We start from the raw sequence: 18,216 nt of genomic DNA, 5'->3' as shown, positions 1-18,216 counted from the left end.
CAGAAGTAGCCTCTAATTCCCACAAGACAACTTTGTGTCACCTTCTGAGACTCTGCAGTAGCATAATTATGTCTGAGCAAGAATGACAACCCTAGCTTGTTTTTTTCTCTTTTGCTTATGTGCACTTGGAATCTCTACAGAAGACATAAATCATAGATGAAGCTCTTAGGTTTCCCTAAACAGAAGCATAGTAAGATTTGGGTTGTTAATATTTTATCTCTGCAAAATAAGGTTCAAACCACTTCTGCTTTTCTTTTGAAGTGCCTAGAAGACCATCCTGTATATGCCAGAAAAGCCTTTGAGGCAGCCAATGTGGTATTTTGTTGTAATAGCAAAGATGATTGTAAGCAGGTAAAGTTCCTTCATTTCCTCTAAACAGAGTATGTGAAGCTGATACAATCTATGCCCTTCCTGGACTTCATATTTACCACGACCACAGCTATCAGTGATGAGACTAAGGACTGTTCTGGGAAGTTCTCAGAAGACAATATTAGGCAGCAGCTGGGGCACTCCAGCTGTGTGAGGCACTTTTAGGAGCCATGTAGTGTAACTTAGTTGTCACAGACTCTCTCTTATCCTCTGATTAAAGGTGACATTGTGGGTCACCAAGTGGCAGAGAACCATGGAAGAATAGTTAGGCTGCTGGGCAGCACTGAGAACTAATTGTTTGGATTTCCAGCTTGGTATGTGAGACTTGTCAGAGCTGAGTAAACTTAAACAGCAGCCCTGAAAAGCAAACATCATTTATCTCCCTAGGTTTGGCCACAGGACTGCCATCTCTGGCCCTACACCGTGGCTGCTCTTGGGGCTTCCCCAGGAGGTAGAGGTGGCCATGCACACCGACCTGTGCACCCCTTCCAGAGCTGCCATCAGGGACTCCAGTGTCCTTTTGATCATTTTGCTTGCCTGTTTCCTTTCAGGTGTGTCTTCTTGGTGGGTTGGTTTGCTTTTAAGCAGGAGGAGATGGCAGTGGAGCTCCATTGTAGCTTTAGCAAGAGAAGGGATGATGAAACGATGAGGACCAACAGAAGGCAGATGGACAGAGCCAGCTGTGATGACCTGCTTCACCACCAAAGCTGGTGCTGCTTGGCACTACCTGACACTCAGGGGGGTGGACTGAGGTAGAAGAGGGAGTGGAATGACAGAGTTGCTGTGATGGAACAGTTTGAGCCAGTGACTGTCCCTTGGCTTGTTTTTGGATGATTGTCCTGGCATAGTTTGAAATCTCAGTGACAGGGCAGATGATGGTGCTTCCCCCTGCAGTGATTGCATAGAGGAGATAAAGTGGATCAATGCAGGTGCAGCTGCCTGCAGTGAGTAGGGCTGTCTCCTGGGTTTCTCTACAACCTGTGGTAACCACACCAAGGGTCTGGAAAAGTGGCTGGTGCTCAGGTTTGCACTGGTGAGGGAAGCAGAGCTCACGGGGCTGTTACCTGGTGCCATGGCCCAGTCCCAGTCCCACCATCCTGTGAGCTGGTGTGTCATGGAAGAGGATACCTAGGGCAGCTCTGGGACTCCTTTCTTAACATGGGTACCTTTCTGAGTGGGGAATATTTACTTAGCACAGGTTTTTCTGTTCTGTTACCAGTTGCTCCCTGTCAGAACAGCAAATGAGCTGCCTGGGGGCTGATGGAGCTGCAGCCTGATCATGGGATATTCTCCTCTGGCCCTAAGAGGTGTTTGACAGTGGCACAAAATGCTTTATTCTATTCAACACATTTGAAAAACAAACAAACACCAAGCAAACACCCCCTCCCCCTCGACTTTGTTGTTTTGGTTTTTCTAATCTTGTGATAGATATTTGACATTTTTTTAAAGAAAGGTGGTAGAAAATCCAAATTTGTGTTCTTCATGTTTTGAAATGCAATTGTCTCTTGATTGTCTTTGGGAGCAAGGCGTCCATGTGAAGGTAAATAGAAATTGAATTAAAGTATAATTATGTTCTGTTAATATTTTTAAACACTACTGAGTTGGGGAGGGTATAAGTGTGGCAGAGAATTTCAGGAACTGGGCAGAGCTGACAGCTTTCCTGCTGCAGTCACTCTCCAAAATGAGAAATAGGCTACTTACATTATATAACCATCACTGGTAACTGTTCAGTCGCCTCTCTGGAAATTTCAGCACAACACCCAGGTACTTTTGAGTCCAGTGCTGCCTCATGGTGGCTGTTGGTTTATGAGTGAAGTGGCATTATAAAACATAAAATAGAATGCTGGTGACAAAATCAAGGAGATTAACAGGTGTTTCTATGATTTGCTTTGTTGGCAAAAAATAACAATAATGAGATTCAGTAATGATGACAATCTCATTTTCTGTCTTATTTCCTTATTTCTCATTTGATTACTTTCTGTCATGCACAAATGAACTTGTCCATCTTCATGCTGTCTCTAAGTCTATCAGGCTTCTGAGCACCCCTTAGTGCAGAGGTGCATCCCTCCTGCTTTCATAAGCCTTCTGGGCTTCACAGCACCTTTATGGCCCTTGCACTGGCTCTTCTTTTTAGGCATAAAGGGATATTTGGGCAACCCCTTTGGTGGCAAAATACCCATGCTACCCATGCAAGACTTACTGAGGGAATCTGCAGAGACATGAGAACAGAAAGTCAGCAAATTTACCTGTCCTTTAGCTGTCACATGTTATTGAAGGAGTAAAACTGGGCCATGCATGGTGTAGGTGGATCTGCTTCAGCATCTCAACATGTCCCATAGTGTGGTCTGCTCGTGTGTCATTGAACTTTTCAAGGTAAGGTGCTGGCAGGTACCTGTGATTTGAGAACTACCACATGAAATAAATGCTTTCCTCCTGATGATGTATGGCAGAAAATTTGGACAAAGTCTTGAGGGGAGTTTTTAGTAGGAGTGGTGAGAAGGGCAAAGAGGGTAACAAAAATAAGCTTGCACATCACAAAGAGTGAGTGACATCAGGCATACTGTAGCTAGAAGGAGAGATTGCTCTTTCTTTAGCAGAGTAAGGTAGGAATACTCCATAGGAATTACAGACAGAGTTTCTGTAAGTATTATTATTTACTGATAAATATTGATATCTTTGCTCTCATGTTAAAAAAAGCATTCTCAGTATTACCAGTGACAAAACATAGACAGAAGTACAAAATGAAAAATGCTCAAAGTTTAACTTTAGCTATAACAGGAAAGATAAATGACAACAGTTGTTTTGTAGCTCAGTCAACTATCAATAGTTATTTTTTAGCAGAAGATATTTTATAAAGCCATTCTTTGCTTTGAACATATAGAGCAGCAATAATGAATGTGACATCTCAAAAACTTTGAATAAAGGATTCATTACATAGTTTCACAGCTCTAACTTACTTTTCTTTTCTTTTCAGATTTTAGAAATTCTAATATTCTGCATTCTCCTCTATTTTTACAAAAGAAAAGCTGTGAAACACGTCATGGTTTTGTTAATGATGGTAGCTCTACTGGGTAAGAACATATAATTCGCTTTAATGTTCCTGTCTGTTACTTGATAGTTCCTTGTCACTCCATCTCTCCAGACACTTTAGATTAGTGCCATTTCAAAGCAGAGTGCTGAAGAAGAATCACTGAAGCATTTCACATGATTTTTACTGGAGTCTCTTTTTGAAGAGAAAAACTTCAAAATGTTTAAAATGTTTAAAATCAGCTATGTTTAAAAGCTGATTTTTAAACATAGTTTCTATGCTTATTGGTGGGATGATTTCTTTTTACAGATACCCTCAAATTAATATGCTATGTGTAATGATATTCTGAAACTTGTTTTAAACAACACTTTAGGTTTTGATCCTGGGAAAGTGGGTTATCCAAAACTTTGTTGTGGAGAGCAGGCTGTGAAAATCAGTGCTCTAAAACAGAGCAGCTGAAGACCTTCTAAGCACTCTGTAAACAAATGCAGTGATATGCTGTGTACAGCAACTTCTAATTGTCTATGACTACTTGCATATGCAACATTTCATATTTTACCACCTTTCCTGAAGAGTAGCAGGAACTCAGTGGGCCACTAAAGATTGTTTTCTATCACTGTCACCACAATCAATAACCAGAGAGAATATGGGAGATAATTTTATCAGCATCTTTCAATAAAGTTAATCTTGAATCAATTTTGAGAAATGTCAGGAGCTCATCTCTAAAGCTCCTATGCTTGTAGGGTTATATCAAGAATTTTCATCACCCCTTGTGGCAAATTCTCCTGTCCTTGTCTTGTCATTTCTCTGTGACACCCTCATAGGACACAAGATTTGCTTGAAGTGAAAGGTGCCATTGAAGTCAAAGGTTATTTTTTCTCTGATTTCAATGGGTGCATGTATCAGTCTGCAAAGACTTGCATTTCTAATGGAGATGACCATCAGGGTTTTTGATAAAATAGAATTTCCCTAAAGTTTGCCAAATACAAAATTGGATTTAACTGAATGTAAAAACCCTCACAGATTTATCAACTCCCTTCCTTCAGGGTAAAAACCCCGAGTGGTTTCTTATTCAGCTGAAAAACTCAGACTTTCAGAACAACTTTTTGGGGACAGTCTTCCTATGTAGGTTTCCCAACCCTAGGAGTATTGGGATCTGCAGCTCTGCAGAAGCATTGCAGGATTTCCCTACTCTGCATGAGGCAGAGATGGAGGAGCCCCCAGAGCCTTAGGTCTAACTGCTGTTGTTTGGAGGAGGCAAGTGGAAGTGTGGCTATCCCCAGCTCCTAGCACAGAGCCTTGGAGCTTTGGCAAAGCTCTCCTGAGCTGCTCTGCAGCTTCCAGCACGGCCGTGAGGAGTGTGTGTGCACTCCCGAGCGAAGGTCCAGCCGGTCCTGGACTGGGTCCAGCTCCTCCTCCTGCATAACTGGAAGCCTGAAGATTTCCAGATGTGTTCCTCCACATCACTGCTGCAGTTGTGGGCTGGCCCACCATGATGCTGTCCCAGGCAAGCCCTGGCAGAGCTGGGCAGTGGGTCTGGCCAGCCCTGCTGCCTGTGCTCCGTGTCCTGCCAGCCCCGGTGGCAAAGGGACACGCGGAGATGCGGAGCGGCAGCAGGGCTGCAAACCTGTGCCCTGGCAGGCACCAACTGCAGTCCCCTGCTCTGGCTGCAACCAACCAAAAATGCATTTTCAGCTGGGGGCTGCTGAGGTTTTTGTGAGCTTATGGAACCTGAGGAAAAATGTATCATTGTTTCTGCTCTGTTAAAAAAAGGCACAAACGAGCAAATCCTGGTTCACGGGACCTTCTGAAATACTGACATTTCCCTTGACCACCAAACTCAGAGCTGCATCTGACTCTGGTTCCTGCAGCTGTTCTGGAGCCTGGCAGTCCCCACAAATCTACACTTGGAGCACTCTGGTTGGTTGGTCTCTGACCTTTGTGCTGAGTGAAGTGATGGAGGGGCTGAAAATTTGTCCATTACTTTGCTCCCAGCTGTGTGACACAGGCACTGCCCTTGCAAGGCGCTGCCTGCTGAAGGGGTGAGTGCTCATGGAAGGTGATACAGTCCTGGTGGAGTGCTCATCCAGGTGGCAATTAAATGTGGAAAGGTTTCTTTACAGAGAGGGCAGCCTTGTGTTTCACTGTATATGCAAGCTACTTTCACCATCAAGAAAATACAGGGGTGGTCCCAAAATCTGATGAAGTTTTGCTTAGTACAACTCTGCAGATTCATTTGGTGAGAATCATCTCACCTCATGTAAATACTCAGTTATCGTAAGTTTGGGGGAAACATTTCAGATTATAGTGGGATTTCAGAGGTTTCTGCCCTAACAGCTGGAAAGTGACATCGTTTGTCACACTAGCTTTGAGGGGAGGTCATTCTGAGAGAAAACAACTCCTGGGTTTGAAACTTGTTTTGGAGTTACTTTAATGAAGAAGGTAATTTCACTTCTCAAAGAGTAGAAACCAACCAGCCAACCAAATCCCCTGGTGCTTTAATTTCTGTCTTGTTAAAATTTTGAGGCCTTTCATCGGAAAAAAAAAAAGTAGCAATCTTTACCCTTAACATGACAATTCAAAATACTAATTTTTACCTGTAAATGTTCTTTTAAAATAATAACTTTCCCATGTTAGGGCGCAAATCTCAGTTTTATGTTGATGTCTTGTTGGGGCTTGAGTGTATTTTTGACCTTGTATCATAGCATTTGCACCACTGCAGGCCAGTGTTTGACCTCTGCTCAGTTTTACAGCTGTCTTTGTTAAAGCACTTCACCTGTTTCCATTACAGACAAAGAAGTGAAGTGCTGGGGGAAAGGTTGTCATGAAAACAGTGAATTTCGTGGTGATGAACAGGATCATCACAGGATGTATCCAACTCTTAAACTCCCCCTGAACTTTTGGACTTTCTATAAGAAAAATGCTTGCAATCAAACCCACAAACCTGCATTCATTCTTCTTCCCCCTCCTTTTCTCCCAACCTTTGGCCTGAACTGTTTGCACAGCACAGGTCTCCTTGCCAATCTGAATATTACAGGAGGATGAATCAGACCCCTGAAATCCAACACTCCTCAGCTCTGCACGAGGGGGGAACTGGATCTCACCTGGGGGATGGTGCTCCTGACAATTAATTACCTTTCTCAAAGGTCACCTCTGCAGCTTGACTCTTGAATTTTTTAGGGTTTTTTGAATTTGTTACATTTCATTTGCAGTAATCACAGACTTCTTGGGTTAGCTTCCACAAACCAAGAGCTCCAAAAGGAAATCTAAAGTAACTCTTAGCTAAACTCTCAGCCCCTTTTCTGAAAGATTTCTCTTGCAAAACCTTTCTGAACTGGTGACATGTATAAAAACCATTGCCTGCTGTCTGAAATTTGTTTGTGGTGATACAATGATAGTGATTGAATGGATTGACAATACACTACTGAAATACTCTTTCTGTGGGATAAATGCAGTAAATGGTCCCAAAAGCCTGGCTCTTGAAACGAAGTGCAGACCCCTGTATTGTTTGTCTGCTCTTCATATATGTATAATGCATGGGGAGAGTTAGGTGCTTTGGGATGTGATCCCAGAAGTCAGCTTTGTGCAGCTCCTGTTTCAGAAGAGAAACCCTGAGGATGATGAGTTATTTGAGGCTACCAGTCACACATGCAGGCTGCTATAAAGAGGCATCCTAACTGCTTTGAACAGACAGCCAGACCTCTCAGGTATCTCCAGAATACTGTAACATGGGCTCCAAGTTAGCTAAATAAAGTATGTGGAGCTAAATGAAGTATGTGTGGAAGATGTGGAGGCTGTTGTACCACCTTCAGCTGGGAGTCCAGTGTGCTAAAATGACTCAAAGGCAAAACACAAAGTATATTGGATCTAAGGCCACTGAGCTTAGACAGTAGCTTAGCAAGCATTTATCAAATCATACACTTGTTTTAGGTGCACAAGTCCTTCCTCAGTCTTATTTTAAGTGATCAGTCCTTTGGCTCTGGCCTGGATCCTTGTCCTCCCTGACTGATGCACTGAAGTGCTAATCTGAGTCCTGCCCTGCTAATCTCTTCCCTTCCCTTTCAGCATCACTGACTGTCATTGCTGTTAAGGCTGTGGCCAGCATGATAGCACTTTCTGTGACGGGGAAAATGCAGCTAACTTACTCCATTTTCTCTGTCATGAGTGTTTTAATGGCAACTTCTTGTGCTTTCCAAATCAAGTAAGTAAGATTCTACTTACCTACAAACCTCCATACATGTTTTATCTGACAGTTTTATTTGGTACTGATAATGATTCCAGATACAAGTTGCAAATTAAGGCAACAAATTCTGGCAGAGCCTTGAGAGATGCATAAAATGCCTCCTGCTGGTTGTATTGTTTATTTAAATTTTATTTCTTAGTTTATAATTGATTGTTATGGACACCACCTCCTCTCATTGTCACCTTCAACAAGGTCTTCCCAAATTTACTTGTCTAGTTTTGGCACAAGTCTTAACACACTAAGGGAAATTTATGCTTATGTAGTCATTTGGGAGTTACTTTTAGAAATCTTTATTGCTGAATAGTCAAATGACCATGATTATCCTCATTATCCATGTCTGCTCCCAGTTTTATGGCCCTCGTCAGACTGAAGAAGAGAGTTTACCCCAACTTTTTCCCTGCCTCTGTTAAATCTGCATGTTGCACGTTGCTATCCTGCCTGACTGTACCTTTCAAGTTTCCCCTGCATGCCTCTGGTCTGTGAAGTGATTGGTTTATGCTGCCTTTGCAGATTGCTGGGGCTGGCAGCATGGTAAAATATGTCTTGCAGCTGAACAGAGGCTGTTCCCTTTCTGCCTGTCCCTCTGCTTCTGGTGCTGATAGCAGCCTTCACTAATCTCATCTAGACTGCTCCAGTGTGAGCCTGACTAGCTCCTTGCATGATTATTTTCCAGTAGAAAAGCCAACCCAGCTTTTTCATGGCAGAACATACCATTCCCATGTGGAATCAGAAAGTCCATGCATTATTATGCACTGACTCTCCACGGCTGACTCAGGAACTCCCCTGCAACAGATTATAAAGTGATTTACATCCAGCTTGTCCTCTCTGGGAGAACAGCTCTGGGCATTTACAATAGGAAGTAAGAGCTTGGTAAATAAGAAGCTGCTGAATTAACCTCTCCATCTTGTAATTTTTTTTTCTTTCTTTTGCTGGCCAAAATTAAAGCAGAAGTGAAACGTGCCCATTTTGTTGCCTTGGCTCAGCATCCCTTTTTCTCTACTCTTCTGGATGCATTTTCTAACAGGGACAGTGCTGTCAGTCTAAATTTTTCATTTTATTTGTTTTCTGTCTTATTTTATATGACTGTCATTCATTAGCTGAGAACAGCCTGTGCTGCAACAATCTCCTGGATCCAACCCCGGGCCTTGCTATCACTGTTTTAGTCCCCGTGACCAAGTTTGTTGCAAATGGGAGAAAATAATGAGGTGTTTTCAATGACTTCAAAATCCTGACTATCCTCTGGACATGTAGGATTTCTTTATTTTTAAAGCACCATGGAGACTGTTCAACAGTTGCTAAAATAACCACGCAATTATTTTAATGGCTAAAACAGATCCAAGCTTGGATTTTTACTGTGCACATATATTGCACCAGTGAAATGTTCAAGTGTGGTTCTTTTTACAGGCTTGAATATAGTCTGCAGACTCGTGATTTTTCTCCCTGAAATGACCATTCACATAACAGACTATCTACAGGTGCATCCACGATGTCAGCTCATGATTCCTCACTCTGTGGGTGAATGTTGATAGCTGTGGTCTCTGTACAAGCGAGTTAATTGCTTTGCCTTTTTGCAGATTGTGCAGGCTGCTCCGCGGCCAGTGTCTCAGTCCTGCAGGTCTGTGTGCAATGCATGCTCCTGTGGTCCTGCACACTCTTGCTCATGGTTCTGGTGAGACGTCATGTTGCCTTTCTGAAGAGCAGGGCAGAGAGTTTCCAACCCAAGGAGCCTGAAGCCGCCCTTCTCGACTTTCCCTGCAGGACAGAGTGTTTCTGGGGTGTGATGGCATGGAGGAACATACACATAGGTGCTTCAGCCAAGCTGGAGTGAGCAGTAGCAGCAGTGTGGACTTCAGCAAAGTGAAACAGCTCCTACCACAACTCACACATTCACATCCATGATGCCAATGTACCCTCACACAACCTGTTTGAATTAGAGCAACTTGTCCCTGGCTGCTTGCAGGCAGCACTGCTTCCAAGAACCAATGCAGATCATAAGCAATAATACCCCAGCATTCCTCCCTTATCTGTGGCAGACAAATTTTTTCCAGCAATGCTTCAAAAATATGTCAATTGAAAGCCTGTGGCCAGAAGAATCCATGCCAACCTTCTTGCTTTCACCTATTCATCTGTACTCTGCAGAGTCAAAACCAGAGAGTAAATTCAATATGTGTATGCTGTCCAGGGCTGCTTGCTATTGTGTAAGAAATGGTCACACTTATTGTTAAATGGGCAAGAAATGGCTTAACCTGACTTGAAGTGCAAGGAGCCTCCTGTAGGCATGAGATACAATAATGCTTATCTTTCAGGTTCTTGAATCAAGCAATGCATCTGTATGAAGCAACAGTGGTTGTCCCCATTAATTTTGTGTTCTTCACCACCAGTGCCATCATTTCAGGTTTGTTTCTGACCTTCTTCCTCTGCAGAAAGATTTTTGAAACATCAGATTTTCAAGAGCAGGAATCCTGTGAATAGAAACCTGAACCAGTCATATTTGTCTTCACAGAAATATTTTTTTCCTAAGTCATAGGTGTTTAAATTCTGAAAAATAAATAAGTTCACAACTTCTGAAACAAAATAAATGGTAGGGTGTTAGAGTTAGATCATCTTTAAGGTTCATCCCAACCCAAATCATTCTATAATTCTATAAAAATAATCAAATTCTAACCTTTCCAAAATAGATTATGTGTGATTCACTGTACCTTGCTGGCTTACTAGAAGTACCTGCATTTATCCTAGCCTCATACTGACATCCAGTAAATGCATTTACCGTGTGCACAGCAGTCTCTCCCTATACGAACTGGTAGAGTAATTTTAACAGCCTGGCAAACTACTCAAATGAGAACCAGCTGTGCTTCATAGTAGTTAGCATCTATTCCATTTCAGAAGGTGGAATTCTGGGTTAAGTGAAGGAAATAAAATGACTACAAAAACTTTTTAAGCATTTAACATTTTATTCTGGGTGAGAACTTTGAACTCAGCATTGTTAAAGAGGGACTGCAAATCTTGGAAATGGTGTGCAGCGTAAGAACATGAGCTGGGAGGACGACTAAGATGCTGTATCAGCAATGAGCCAAAATGATCATGTTGTTAGAACATTTATGACTCATTTTAACACACGCTGGGGGCTTTCCTGTCATTGCTGTGCAGGAGTTTCTCATGCAGAGCTGCCATTAATGAGAAGGGGAGTTAGCTTCACGCACAGATTGCCTCAACACCTGTGTTAGAAGAGACCTACACTTTGTGACCGAGAAGGAACTTGTGCCAAAAGGGGGTTCTGTTCCTGTGACCATATGGGGAATTTGGCCCGGTGCCTCCTTATAAGATCAAGTACCTATTCAGGAATGGCTTAATAGCTTTGAGAGTAGATACACGTGCATTTGCACCAGGTTAGTTAAACCAGTGTAGGGCTTAGAAAAGCAACCTCTGCTGAATCTTGCTGGGGTGCTCGTAGAAGGTACCCAGTGTCATGATTCCCCTGTCCCTAGTTACAGTCACACAGTCACACAGTCACACTTCAGCTGGGTCCCACTGGCATTTCTAAGCAAAGCTGTGCTCATCAGTGGTTTAAAGCTAATACACTTGGCTGTTAATAGGGGCAGCTGAGATGCAGATACACATCTGGTTCTGTCACCTCCACTACAGAGGTGCTAATTCCTGGAAGAGGGGCGACCAGAAAGAGCTAGTGATCCCTTCAGCCAGAAAGATTTGGCAAACTTGGCCGCTGGAGCCCTTCACTTGGTGTAAACATCAGGGACACAGTTAGTTATTGAAAATCTGTTCCCAATTGGAGTCAAGATGTCCACATGGTCTGCTGGAGTAGCTTAACGAAGTCCATGAAGAACCTCCTCTCTGCATTGGTATGTCGCTGCTTGTGAGTAAGACCTCGAGTTTGACCTGCTCAGAAATTGTTGCTGACAATGCAAAAGACACGTGCATCTGTGCAATTACTAACCCAGCACGTGTTCCAGCCTGATTGACTAAATCTTCTCCAGTCCTATGCAGTTTCTTGAGGAAGCCTAGGTTATGGAATATAGGACATAAAGTGAACACATCACAATATGTATTAATACCTTATTTGGGATTTTTTTATTTGCTCCGTTTAAGCATGACACTTCTCCTGACCCTCCCAGCTGTAATTCATATCACTTGGAAGCCAGTCAAGATCTGCAATTCTTGTTTCTGTCACATTCCAGGGGTCATATTTTATCGGGAATTCCAAAGTGCAGCTTTACTGAGCGTGTTCATGTTTCTGTTCGGGTGAGTGTATCAGCCTGAAATCTGCACTGAGGTTTGTACTGAAACAGCATTGCCTTGTGCAATCTCTTCTTTTCTCAGTAAGAAGAAACCGCCTTGTTATTAAAGTATTATGGAATAGCCATTATAGTAGGATAAAAAAAACATTAAAGGAAAGATTGATGTCTGTGCTTTGGGACTTTGGAGGCCTGGTTTTGAATCCAAATATGTAAAAATGTGAGACACTTGTGAACTACTAATCTCATGATGGAATGAAAAACCAGCATCATCTGTTCCTTTAGCAGGAAGGAGAAGTCACTGCTCTCCACCAAATATCAAATTATAGGGGGTGCTTTTACAGCTGTGAGACATCTACTCCCATGTTACCTTCCACTGGTGTGTCTGGCTGTTTTTTCTGCCCCTAGGCACGGGCAATTATACGAGCTGCTTGCCTACAAGGCAGTACTGTAATAACTCTCCCCCATCTGCCTGTGTCAAGAAAGACACAGTGTGCCTGCAGAAAAATTCAGAGCACGCTAAATATGTTTTTGAAGAATGGCCTAGGTGTTGTGAGAGCAGAAACCTGGGTATCAGCACCACAACAGCTTTTGGGAGAGGTGACATTTGTAATAATGGGCACAAAATGTTTAAAAGATCTCCTAGAACTGCTGGAGGTGTCTTGCCCACAGTGCTGTCAAATAAATGGGGCTGATAGCTACAGACATCTTCATCTGCTGCAGTTGGGCTGGAGTGGGTGCACACAGCCACTATCTTGTCTGACTGCTGGAAAAAACACAAAAAAAAGAGATGAGTAACCATGTATTTGGCAGCTGGGAGTTAGGGGTTGTGTGTCCAACACACAGCAGATAGAAGATGTGTCCAGCCATAGCAGCTTTGCACTGCTCCTGGCTTACAGCCTGCCCCTGAGACACACAATCAAACAAGAAAAACAACAGAGATGTGACTGTCCACAGCCAGGCTGAGTTGGTAATGAAACTGCACATGCTAGAACGCTGGCTTGGATGCTCTGTGAAGATTTGCTCAGGGATTCAAATGTTGAGGTCTCACCCCCACAGGCATCTGATTAGGTATATATTGCTGTAAGTGTAATTTTGGCTGTGGAGTCTTTGGAACTGATGATAAAGCTTCAGGAGGCAAAACTAGACTGAAAGAGGCCCAAAATAAATTTACAGAGCTGCCAGGAAGAAGTGTTTCTTTATAAACTCAGCAACTTGGGTTTAGAAGTTCTTGAAAAAGAAACATGGAAAGAAATTCTCATCTCAGATACATGAACTGTTTCTAATGATACTGTGCCACTGTTATTTTGCAGGTGTCTCCTGTCTTTCCTTGGTGTGATTATAATTGCAAAAAATAAAAAAGAGGAAGATTTACAAATTCCTTTTATTGACTGTGGACATATTCCTGGTAAGTAGGGCTTTTTTTCTGTCTCTGTTTAAATGAGGTATCAGATAATGGGATGACCTAGGAGAATTGAGTCACAAATATGCTCTAGTCATATTTAATAAATATAGTATTCACTTAATTTCTATTCCTGTTCCCAACAGATTTTTCAAAGAATTTTTCAGGGTTTTTCCAAGCTATTGTTACAATCAGTCAAATGAAAACAATGATTATTGGAGCAAAGAATGTTTAAATGATGGATTGGGGGGGAATTTGCTTTATTAAAATTCTTCACAAAGTTGTTGTTTTTTCCTTCTCTCACCACATTTCCTCAGGACAAAAACTGACAGGCAAAATACAACCAGATTCTCACTGTTCATGCTATGGCACACTGAATAAGGAAGACGACTTGGTGAAAAGGCAAAGCTGAAAGAAGAAAGTGCTTTACATGCCAATTAACAGGAGGAACACCACTGGAACAAGGAGCAGTAACACCTTTTTATTGAACATATTCAAGTGTACATTGAACTCCTGCATGTTGATGAGTCATAATATTATTTAATCCTAATTAATTTATCCTATGATTGTACCAAATGTATCCTAAAGATAAAGGAAGCCTTAACAAAAACCAAATAGCCATTAATGAAATTGAATATTCTCTGAGTATCAATGCCTCTTGAAGACATTTTTAGACTTTTAATTGCTTTTAAATGCAATGAGCACAGAGCAAGATTATAAAAATTCCCCTTTGGAGCCCCTCAGATCTGTGTAAATGTTTAAAGACAAATGTGAGAAATTAGAATTTTTGTTAGTGATTTCAAAGTATTCTGCTATATATATATAATACCTTTTAAACCCTTTCCTTCCTGTTCAGGAGCCAAAACTGTAAGTATATGTGAAGTAGACAGAATTATGTCTACTAAAATATAAAAAGAATTTTGTATTGGATGTAGAACAATCCTGATTGTCTCCTGCCATCAGATTAATTCTCTTATCCTCCAGGGAAATCAGTACCTGTGTGAGCAGTGGGAAGATGGGGTTTGCCATGAACACAGGCACAGGGCACAGGGACACATTTGAGGTGCCCAGCCAAGGCAGGATTAGGGTTCTATACCTGACATTTTACATCCTCCCAGAGGAGTCCTGTGCACTGGGCTGTGCTGGGCTGGGCTCTGTGATCTGTTAGCTCAGTCTGGTCTGAGTTTAAACTTCTGTTTTCAGCAAAAGAAGGTTTTAGTGAAGAAAATACATGGTTCTTCAGAGGAAGTGGGGTAGCCAGGGTCCCTCTCTTGGTATGTCTTGGAAAAATACCTCTAAAAAAGTAGGGCCACTCCTGTTACCACTGATAATTCTGCATGAGGAAAGGCTGTAAAAAACAGGACCACAAGGAGTCACAGTAACTGTACAATTTTCCCTTAATTAAATGGTTGTGTCTCCACACTGATTTGAAGAGCCAGCAGGGATGGGAACAATGACAGTACAGGGGCTTTGTGTTCAGATTTGGGACATCTTGGTGTCTCTCTGTCCCAGTATCCCATCAAAAAGCTTCTTCAAGGAATTCCTCATGGATGCACTCATCCCTGTGTGGTACCATTGATCCACCTCAGGCAGCACAGGAGTGCTGGTCACATCCTCTGCATCAACAAGTGAAAGTGCTTTTGAAAAATGTTCATGTCTTGTTTTAGGATTGAATTAATCTTCAGGAATGGGTAGGGGCCACAGACTGGGTTTTCTTTGTTTCAGGTCTATTTTTTCCCCCAAATAATTGTTTATTTAATTTTAAGATAGGTACAGCTGAAGGTCCATGAGACAGTTTCATTCCAAATGCTGCAAAGCACACACAGAGCTGCAGGATTTCATGTGCAGCAGTGTCCCAGGAACTATGGCACTTGGGGACTTGTGAAACTGTTTTTCAATATGGGACTTTTCCAGCTGACACAGGACAACACTCTGTGTCTGCACCTGACTTGTACCACCTGCTTGGCTTGGCCTTCCTTTCCTGCCTATCTTGAGTTCAAGCTTCTGAAGATTAAAATAAAAAAAGCACATGACTTTTACAGGCTTTCTCCAGGGAGTAAGGACATGCCTTTCTTTCTTTTGCAAGTCAAATTTAAGCTGCTTTCCAAGCCTCCAGTGAGAGTATGTGCTAAAGATGGAAATAAGAGGCCCACAGGTTTTCATTCTGTGACCTGGGAAACGAATGGGTGAAAGGATTTGGTATTGTTGTTTCTTTAAATGATTGGCCTTGGGCATCTTTCTGAAACCTGTTTTCATGGCTCAGGAGGGCTGCAGGAGGTAATAAAGGTTACTAGGTGTAGGATTTTCTCTCAAAAGCAATAAATCAAATGTAAAAATCTGTGGCAAAAGTTATTTATTTTAAATTACTGGATTTCTTCTTGAACAATGGGGTTTTTTTCTTCCTGTGGGTTTATTAAAAAATTAAAAGGATTAAAGTGTTTTATTTTATCTTTAGTGTATTTCAAAATAATTTGTGGACCAAAACATTGGTTTTTGAGATGATCTTTGAGATGTTAATATATTCCAACTAATTAATGTATTACAGGATTGGAAAAACTCGGTTATGAGAACTCATTACTGCTCTGCCAAGAAACAGACATGACTTGTTTCAAGAATCAGTTTCTAACCAATGTTATTTTCAGGTTGCAAACACCACAGACAAACGCCTGCTAAAAGAAAAGGCATTATTTTATTCCTTTGCCCTGGAATAAAACAACATCTCTGGAGTCCTTCTCCTCAATAACAAGTTATTTTCTTGCAGTGCTTTTCCTGACATCAAAATTGTGGGCCAGATAAGCTGCAAAAGTCATGCCTGCAGACTGAATTTTCCTGAACAGATCCTCCATGGGATCTGCAGAAATCAAACCAGGAGATGGTGTGGTAGGCAGGCAGTGTCTCACGTGGTGCCTCAGGCTCCAGCAGGACTCATTTAGTGCTTGTTCCACTGCTGGTCACGCTGCAGCAAGAGATGAAGTATTAACTGGCCAGGGGCCTGGAAATGGGAGCTCTGGAGCAGAGCAAGACTGTTTAATTTTTGCTGTAAAATATCAGGATTCATTTACCAACAGTTTCAGCTGGCAAACAACAAACTAAGTTTGGACTGGATTTGTCTGTTTGCCCCTGGGAGGGGCCTGGTGTTCACCTGGCAGGCTGATTGCCTGCTACTCGCTCCAGCCCAGCTTTTGGCAGACTCACATTTGGCATGGAAAAGCACTGGTCACCTAAAACCAAAGGAAAGAGGACAAACTTTACAAGGCTTTGAGTTTCTGTGCTTTGAACCTGTGGTTTCATGCGCCTGGCAAGCTGCTTGCATGGATCAGCACTGCCAAAAGGCTCATCCTCTTTTCCCCAGCTGTGGGCTCCTGTGGCTTCCTGGGGCCAGTTCAGCTCACCCATCCTGTGGAAAGCATCTGCATCCTTCTCCTTGCTGGGATGGCTCCCTGGGCTGACCCAACCAGACTGACTGGAACACGTGATGGGACAGATGTGAAAAGGGGGAGAGGGAGTGACACCTCTCTTGCTTTGGGGGAACCATAAAATTATTTCTGTCCTTCTGAGGAGATTCTCTATATGCCAAGCATTCTGCTAAGATCACTCTTCTTGTATCACCATGCCCCAAAAGCAGCTGAGAGCTTCCTGAAACTCTTTTAAGTGCCAAACTCGCTGGCTTGTGTATATGGAGTGATGAATGGCCCCAAGGGGACTAGGATAGGCAGCTTGTGGCAGCCAGCTGTGTCTCAAGGTCAGCTAAAAGCCTGGACACATGTCTGATATAAAGGATTCTAAGGGCTAATTTTTTTATTTTCAGTGAGTGTTTGCAATAAGGTGTATTAACAGTGCTTGAAGTGTCTTCTTTACTCAAACTGTTCTCAGCCATGCAATATCTCCTTCCAGCCCCCTTTATGAAGGATCCATGGTTGCTTGCAGAGAAAAATCTCCCTTTTATAGCACTGGGGTGCAGATGATTAGACTGAGCTGTCTGACAATGTGCCCCTTTGTTACTGTCCTCTGAGGCTTGACATTTTTCTTGTTCAAATTTGTTTGTTCATTCCTCCTGCAGAAATCAGCTGGACTGTGTTAGCAACTAGCTGAAAGGAGATAGAGCCTAAGGACCATAATAATTACTGGAGAGCCAAGCTGGAAGATTTACAAACCAAGGCCATTTCAGGAGCAAAAATAGAGAGAAATGTTTAGTGGTCTCCATTCTTAGGAGTTTGAGAAATCCTGAGTTTGCAATGTTTTTGGGTTCTGGGATACAGTCAGGGACATCAGTGAATAAATAGTGATTTCATATAATTTTGTTGTGGTTTTAGTTTGGGTTTTGCTTTTTTATTTATTTCCCACCAGTTTGGGAGTGAAGGATGATTGCTCTCTGCCTAGAGAAGCAGGGAGGAAATACAAAATTCCCTTGGCAGATGGGAGATGTTTCAGCCTTCTGAAGGTGGGAAATTTGTAGAGGCACCTTCCAAGCACCTGGCTGATGCGACCATTTAGTTATAACATAAAAGGAGGCAGCACTGGCAAATACATCACTACAGATTAAGCACTCCTGACCATGTAGGAAGGATCCTTGTCCTCTTGCCATGTGCTAAACCTGTTCAGAGCACATGTAGCCAGTCTGGCCCCCGAGGCTGCACATAAACATATTTTTGAGACATGCTAAATGGGATGCCTTGAGCACCATATCAATGCCTCTTGGGCATGTCCTGTCTTTCATGCAGAGCTCTTGCTGGGTCTTCCCTTGAGGGAAATTGGACTGTGTGATGTCTATACAACACAGGATTGCTCTGATAAGAAGATACAGTACTGCCAGAATATTCCCATCACCTGGGAAGTGTTTATAGAGAGTGCCCAACAAGGAAGTTGTGTAAACCTGCAGTCTCGGATTACATTCCCTTTACTTTCTGCTTACCACAGAGTAAGC

At 42.5% G+C, this 18,216-nt stretch overlaps 1 protein-coding gene across 1 annotated transcript in view; it reads left to right on the top strand.

Annotated features, from left to right (window-relative positions):
* The window catches only part of NIPAL2 (NIPA like domain containing 2), a 51,851-nt gene extending 36,111 nt beyond the window's left edge, over positions 1-15,740 (top strand). Inside the window, 6 exon segments of the mRNA XM_059864389.1 lie at positions 3,344-3,440; positions 7,463-7,598; positions 9,947-10,035; positions 11,834-11,897; positions 13,204-13,298; positions 13,610-15,740. Coding sequence (XP_059720372.1) covers positions 3,344-3,440; positions 7,463-7,598; positions 9,947-10,035; positions 11,834-11,897; positions 13,204-13,298; positions 13,610-13,704 — 576 coding nt within the window. The 3' untranslated portion in view covers positions 13,705-15,740.
* The last annotated feature ends 2,476 nt before the right edge of the window (positions 15,741-18,216 follow it).

This window comes from Haemorhous mexicanus, chromosome 1, assembly GCF_027477595.1.
Source record: "Haemorhous mexicanus isolate bHaeMex1 chromosome 1, bHaeMex1.pri, whole genome shotgun sequence".
Lineage (NCBI taxonomy): Eukaryota > Metazoa > Chordata > Aves > Passeriformes > Fringillidae > Haemorhous > Haemorhous mexicanus.
The sequence above is the reverse complement of the archived record's forward strand: the minus strand, read 5'-3'. Positions and strand labels throughout refer to the sequence as shown.